The sequence below is a fragment of the Lolium rigidum genome, chromosome 3 (assembly GCF_022539505.1).
Source record: "Lolium rigidum isolate FL_2022 chromosome 3, APGP_CSIRO_Lrig_0.1, whole genome shotgun sequence".
Classification (NCBI taxonomy): Eukaryota; Viridiplantae; Streptophyta; class Magnoliopsida; order Poales; family Poaceae; genus Lolium; species Lolium rigidum.
In genome coordinates, this window is record NC_061510.1 from 104,011,463 (window position 1) to 104,018,494 (window position 7,032).

The 7,032-nt window shown below is 42.2% G+C and overlaps 1 protein-coding gene across 1 annotated transcript; it reads left to right on the plus strand.

Moving 5' to 3' along the window:
• Positions 1–3,471: 3,471 nt before the first annotated feature.
• On the plus strand, positions 3,472–6,807 carry LOC124697920. The gene is made up of 6 exons (XM_047230443.1): positions 3,472–3,689; positions 4,431–4,553; positions 4,871–4,960; positions 5,531–5,807; positions 6,014–6,221; positions 6,429–6,807. The coding sequence occupies exons 1-6, from the start codon at positions 3,520–3,522 to the stop codon at positions 6,551–6,553; spliced, it is 993 nt and encodes a 330-aa protein (XP_047086399.1). The 5' UTR covers positions 3,472–3,519; the 3' UTR covers positions 6,554–6,807.
• The last annotated feature ends 225 nt before the right edge of the window (positions 6,808–7,032 follow it).

A 7,032-nucleotide genomic window follows, 5' to 3' on the forward strand; every position in this document is an offset into this window, starting at 1 on the left:
TCCACCGTGACCTCCTTCACCACGGGAAACACTAAGGCGACCGGACGAGTTCCTCTCTGAAAGGACACGGATCTCGTCTAGAGGGTGGTGAATAGGCGGTTAATTTTTTTACGAGATGGGCTTAACAAATGCGGAATAAAACTAGCTTTACTTTGTCAAGCCCAATGCCTATATACTATGGTTCACATATGTGCACCAACAACTTATGCTAAGCAAGATAAGAAACTATGTGATAGCAAGATATATAACTTCAAGCACGAAGGCTATCACAAAGTAAAGTGCATAAGTAAATATCTAGGGTATAGAGATAACTAAGGCACGCGGGAGACGATGATTTATCCCGAAGTTCACACTCTTGCGAGTGCTAATCTCCGTTGGAGACGTGCGATGGCTTAGTGCTTCCAAACACCACAAAAGGCCTCACCTTGAGGCGTGGTTGCTCGATACACACCAACTACAGAAAGGCCTCATCCCAAGATGCGGTAGTCACACCGCACACTAAGCGCCACGAAGGCCTCACCTTATTCTTCGGTGACCCTTGCCACAAAGGCCTAGGTCACAGTTCCGCTAAGGGATTTCTTTCGAGGCAGAAACCGGGCCTATACAAAGGTTGGGGAACACATCCACAACTTAATTGGAGGCTCCCAACAAATCGCCATAAAGGCCTCAAATCCGTCTAGGGTTCCAATGACCCAAGAGTAACAACTTTCTTGCTTTCACTTCCATGAATCACTGCGGAGAACTCAAACCGATGCACCAAATGCAATGAAAAGAACACGACAAAGATGTTCAAGTACTTCTCTCTCAAATTCCAACAAAGTCACACAAGATATTGGGGGAATAAGAGAGGAAGAACAAAAAGGATGAGTAACACCAAATTTCTCTTCCAAGAACTATATCTAGGGATTCCCTCATAACGAGGGGAATATGATTGGTAGGATTGTAGATCTAGATCTCTCTTTTCCTCAAATATGATAAAGAATCATGGAGGGATTGGAGGGAGAGGAAGCTTCTCAAAGTCAACAATGGAGTAGGAGGAGAGAGAGGGAGAAGCCAACCAGCCCAAGGAGGAAGAAGGGGGTTATTTATAGCACCCCACAAAAATATGGCCGTTCGGACGTTCCAAGCCGGAATTCCGGCCTACAATGAAATTTTGGGCCAAATTTCCGGGGGGAGGGGGCATCCAGGGGTCTGGACCCTTAATTCCTTAGACATTTTAAGGGGCCAGATATTTCAAATATTGTGAGGGCCGTAAATTACGCCCCCCCGATATTCCGCTCCCCACCGGAAATTCCGCCCCTGGAAACTGGCAGAAACGACAAAACGTGAATGGCGATAACTTGAGCATCTGGACTCCGATTTTGATGATCTTGGGCTTGTTTCGAAGCTAGTAACAAGCTCTAGAAGATCATGCAGGGAACCATTATAGTCCAGTAGGGGAGGATATAAACAAATGAAGAAAGGTTTGACCTATCTATAAAATACATACATGTAAAACCTCCAACCTCGAAAATGCAACAAGTTTTTCGTGCAAAAACCGTTCTCGATGAACTAGAACTTATCATGAGAATAAGCACAAGGTCTAAAACATAATATGGATAAGATCCAAATAACAACAAAGAAAGATGATGCAAAGATGCAAATGTTTGAGCTCTCTGAAGGATACGATCGAGTTACTCACTCGATAGCCCTCTTGATAGTATGGCAACTAAACTATAAATCGTTATCCAACTACACCATGAGACCAATAAGAAATAATCTCTATCAAGAGCAAACCTTAACCTTGCGCGTTCCTCTTGACCTCGATGATGACGATCTTGACCGCAACAAGATGGGACGCTTTTCTTGATTGTGCTTGCTTGACGAAGTCTTATGGATTGTTCCCCCATAATCTACCATGGGAGAGCTTCTTGTTCGGCGCATCTTTACATATCTATGATCACCATATGGATGGCAAGTTTCAAGCATATGATCTCTTCGAGTTGGCTCATCTTGAACTTGCGCTTCATTTCTTCATTCTTCATCATGTTGATGCATTAAAGTTAAACTTGAGGGCTCACTTTATCTTCATCTTCATCTTCAAGACATACTTGATACTTGATATTCTTCATCAATTTCTTCTTTTGCAACCTTGAAGCCAACAAATGGTACAAGCATTGCCTATGAAAAAATCCTACAAATATAACTCAATGCAAACATTAGTCCATAGGGATTATCGTTAATTACCAAAAATCACACATCAGGGCTCCATGCACTTTCACTCTCTTCTCACAACCTTTTTAACCAGTTCACCAACTTATGTCTCATCTACTTTCCTCATATACCAAATGTTTAACGTTGACTTAGTCCACAATGCATCACACCCAGTGTGTATACTTCAGGATTAAACAAGAAGCATGTTGTCAACCAGTCGTTCAGCTGCTCCATTGTCCATGTTTTAGGGGCAGTCAGATCCATCTCTACAAACTTAAACTCACTCACATCAGCTCCCATCTCATTTGATCGAATAGTACTGAAACCATAGTAAAACAAACAAACTTCACTACATCGAACATCTCTGTTGACCTAAAAAACAATGGAACGCGTCAACAACTAATAGATCAACTTAAAATTGTAATTAATCCACCACACGAATATACACGAACCTATCTAACCATCTCTGCGTGCCCACATAAGCATACACAATTAACATCAATATGCGAGAATTAGGATTTACCCTTCAAGCATGAGGAGCCTCTCCGTGAAATGAACTAGAATCTCCCGAACAACATCACCACCACCACCACGCAGCTAATCTTACATCAACACCAAGCTCCACCACTTCAACAGCATTGCTGCAAAAACAACACCACCAAATCACCACCAAACACGAATCCATCATTAAGTCGGGGTTCCCCTATCTCCTACTAGCTAAATAATGGTGAAGTTTTGCTAGAAAAACAACTCGCATCTCGGAAAAATCGGGTATGAGGAGCTGATGAACTCGAGCAACGTCCGTGAAGGAAGAAAGAGAGAAAGAGAGATGAGGAATAAGGAACCGGGTGGGTCTCGGCGCAATATTTTCATGGACCACTAGCCATGCGCGCGGTCGGTTGGTCGACGGTCCCACCGCAACCTGCAATCGGCAGCCAGTACGCCGGTCAGCAGGCGTGTCACTGATCGGCCAACACGTGGCTGACCGAGTTAGAGAAATGTACAATTTTGAAAACGCAAAATATTAGCGGAAATTAATTAAAAATGCATTATATTAAAAAAATCGCCACACAACTTAGCTCGAGCTTGTTATTATATTTTTAGCACTAGTAGTATTTCACGGGATGGTGATCCTCCTCTTTTTGGTTTTGAGAGATGTACTGAATGATGTAACTATCCAAACTGAAGAAAGAAAATTCTCAAAAAAAAAACTAAAGAAAGAAAAGTGAGCTTTTGTTTTGGAAAAAACCCCAAAATTAAACCCTCGTACGCCCTCGCGGCCTCCTCCCTCACCGCCTCCGGCGTCGCCGCCACGCCGATCCCACCATGTCCATGGACGACGGGAGGGGCTCGCACCCCTGCCTGTCCCAGTTAGATCTGGACGAGCGCGCGGCCGCCGATGCAGGAAAGGTGGGCGGGGGAGGCTCGCATGGCGAGAACGGTGTCCACATACCCGCCACGCAGATCCTCAACCGCCCGGTCTCCATCCCCCCAAGGTGCCTCCCGCCTCCACTTGACCCTCCGCCTACATACGCCATCTCTGGCGACTGCCCCTGTTCAGTCTAGCTGTTCTGCTATATGGATTTCCTATAAAACTGTTCGATTCGTTTCTAAACTAGGCTAGTACGTATTTTTTTATATTCTAAACGTGGCGCTGCTTGTTTCTGTGAACAAATTCCTGCGATTCTAAGATTTGTCGTATGGCTCTAGGATGTGCTGAAATTAGAAATGGAAACAAGAACCAATTATCATGGTTCTAAAGTTTGCTGAAATTAGAACGTCACCCTAGGAGGAATTCCTATGGTTCTAAAATTTGCTGAAACTAGAAATGTATCCGAGAACTGATTCTTATGGTTATGACATTTGCTGAAGCTAGCAATGTATCCGAGACAAATTATTGCGACTCAAGGAGTTGGCATACTCTGCTTCAGCGCTACTGCCTCAATTCCAAAAAAGCAAGGCGAATAGTTTTAGTCAAAATTCAAAGCATACTAAGTTTGACTAAAGATATAGACGAAAATATCAATATTTATAATTGTTGATAAATACACTAAGAAAATACATCGTATGGTGGATCTATTGAATTAGATTTGGCAATTTAGATGTTCATTTTTGTCTCTAAACTTAATCAAACTTAGAGATTGTTGATTTTGACTAAATTATATGCCTTGTTTTTTATGCAATGGAGGTAGTACCTCTTACTGTGACTCTGAATAAATCATATGCTCTGTTTCAAGGTATAAGGAGAATGAGAACTTGCTTGTCTCGCCAGTGGAGACTCCCTTGCCAGAGGAGCCAAAGCAACACCATCATTCTCAAGTTGCGGTCTCACGTGCTGCTTCAAAGGGGAGATATGCAAGGTAAAACTCCTAATCTCTTCAGTTATTTTTTTTTCTTTCTTGGGCTGCTCTCTGCTGAACACCATTATGCATCTTCATTTGGCATTCTTAAATGTGATTGCAAGATCACTAACTCAAATACTCTGGTTCCCAGTTTTGTTTCCGTGTAATGGTGAATACAATTCCTTGCGTCCCTGTATGGTTAGCCGAATTTTGTTCTAGAAAATAACGTTGTATACTCAAAGGTGCATTAGTGATGGATGAAGAATTTTACTGAATAAGTGACAACTCATCTTCCTTTCACTGTAATTATATTCAAACTATATGTTCTGGTTCAGGTTTAGGGAGAATTTGCATGTCATGCCAGAGGCGACAAAGCAACACCATCATTCTGAAGCTGCCATCCCATGCGCCATTTCAAAGCACAGGTATGCAAGTTAAAACTCCTGACCTTTTTGCTTATCTTTTTTCTCTCCCTATCTAACACTGTTGAGCATCTTTATTCGCATTCTAAAATGTCATTGCAAGATTGATAACTCGAATCCTATGGTTCTGAGTATTAAGCCGTCTATTTTTGTTTATATTCCTAACTTTTCTTCATGGAAAATGGGTAACACAATTCCTCCCGTTCCCAAATGGTTGGCTGAATTTTGTTCCTTTTCAAGAACCATTCTACACTACAAGCTGCACTGATGACGGGCTGAGAATTTTGAAGCTCATGAATTCGTTCTAAGAAAATAATATCACAACCGTTCATGTTTTCTCTCAATGTGTGAAGTTATATCGTTAGCTTGTTTCTGCCATGCAGCTATTCAATTCATCATGTCAAATTTGAATTCGAAACAAACTTGACAATTTTTAAGCATGTTTCATGAACTCTGCATGCACTTCATCATAAGAGAAACAACTGGGTAAATGGTAATCTTACATTTTGCGCATTATGACATGGTATTTGATCTTTTTTATGACATAACAATCTGTTAACCATATTCAATCAGGAGTAAAGCTGGTTGGATGTCCAAGGAGAGGAGCACCCCTGAAGGTATCGACTTGGAGAAACATGCTCGTATGTTTGAGTTCCCTTTACGTGACCCCCCAAGCAATCCTTCCCTGCTATTGGAAATTTTCTCTGGACCTCAAGTTGTAATGAAAAAGAGGAAACCTCCGGAGGTGAGGAACGCGCTCCGTGAAAGAAGAGTGACGGCCAGACAAAGGGTTGCACGTAATCATGCCGAGGTAGCCCTGCGTAAATACAACAGAGCGAACAACACAAAGGTTTTCCTCTATCCTTCTGTCTTTCTCTGTTGAGGGTGACAATTAAGATCTGGCAATCCTGTGTTTGTATAGTCGTATGGTGCTCTGACCTAGTTGTGCGATAATGTTCATGTTGTGTTGGGATTTTCGTCCAGCTTTGATCCAGTTAAGCAGAACATTTTAAAGGTTTCAAACCTGATATTCCATTTTAACTGCGTTTTTTTCAGTTTGAGCTGGTGGAGATACGAGAAATCTCGATATTTTTTGAGTTTGGAGGGGGCTGCGTCCACTATAACTTCACAGCTAAGCAGCCCGAGGATCATGATGATTCTGCTGATGCTGGCAGCACCAAGCTATTCTTCTCTGAAGTCGACTACCCTTTACGGAGTGAGAACGATGTGTTGTTGTGCTGTATAGTTGGGGAAAATGACGCAGGTAGGCACTTGTTTACTTTGTGTTCATCCATTTTACTGTTTTCTTGCCTGTTCATATTACTTCTTCCGTACCACCATTCACATGTTTCCTTATTGCTCATGAGGTTTTGCATCAGGTGCAATATTGTCAATCTCATACCCGTTTATCATGGTCTCATATTGTTTTTGCGTGTTAAAATCAGGCTAACTCTTTGTTCTATTTGTCTAGGCCATTGCTATGGTTGCGAAAACTACCGGCCTGTCGTTCACCCAAGCAGCCAAGCGTACGGCGGTGGTAGCAGCACCTGTATTGAGTATCCTTGTTCAGACGGCGATAGCACGGACAGCGACTAGTACTGAAGCCTAGTGGTTAGTGCTGGCTTGCGTGGCTAAATCTTCTTTAGTGTCACCGCGTGCCCTCGTGAGAATTAACTTTTGGTTGGAGTATCTTTTCCTGAGAATTAACTTTTGGTTGGAGTATCTTTTCCTGCCATCTCTTCTAGTGATGTATATATATAAAGCGTACAACGATGCATATATGAACTTGAGAAATGTCGACATGCCATGGAAACCCGAGTTTTAATAGAATGTTGCGTGTTACTGGATTATGTCTCCGGATTTGCTCATTCTTGCGGCTGGTTGGTTTTGTGTAAACCTGTTGACTTCTCTACCTACTCTCTCGTTCCATGAAGATTGTCTGAGATTTATCAAAATTTGGATGTTTCAGACAACCTTCATGGGATGGAGGGAGTATATAAAATAGTTTGCCTTGATTTGTGTCTTGGTTTGTGTTTTGCCATGTAATTTCCCGAGACACTGTAACAATGGTGGCT

What these genes read in the sequence shown, in the direction of transcription:
- LOC124697920 (XM_047230443.1), top strand. Translation starts at nt 3,520, where the DNA reads ATGTCCATGGACGACGGGAGGGGCTCGCACCCCTGCCTGTCCCAGTTA. An exon ending in TCAAAGGGGAGATATGCAAG is followed by an intron (nt 4,554 to 4,870) that starts GTAAAACTCCTA and finishes GTTCTGGTTCAG; the next exon opens with GTTTAGGGAGAATTTGCATG. An exon ending in AGTTGGGGAAAATGACGCAG is followed by an intron (nt 6,222 to 6,428) that starts GTAGGCACTTGT and finishes CTATTTGTCTAG; the next exon opens with GCCATTGCTATGGTTGCGAA.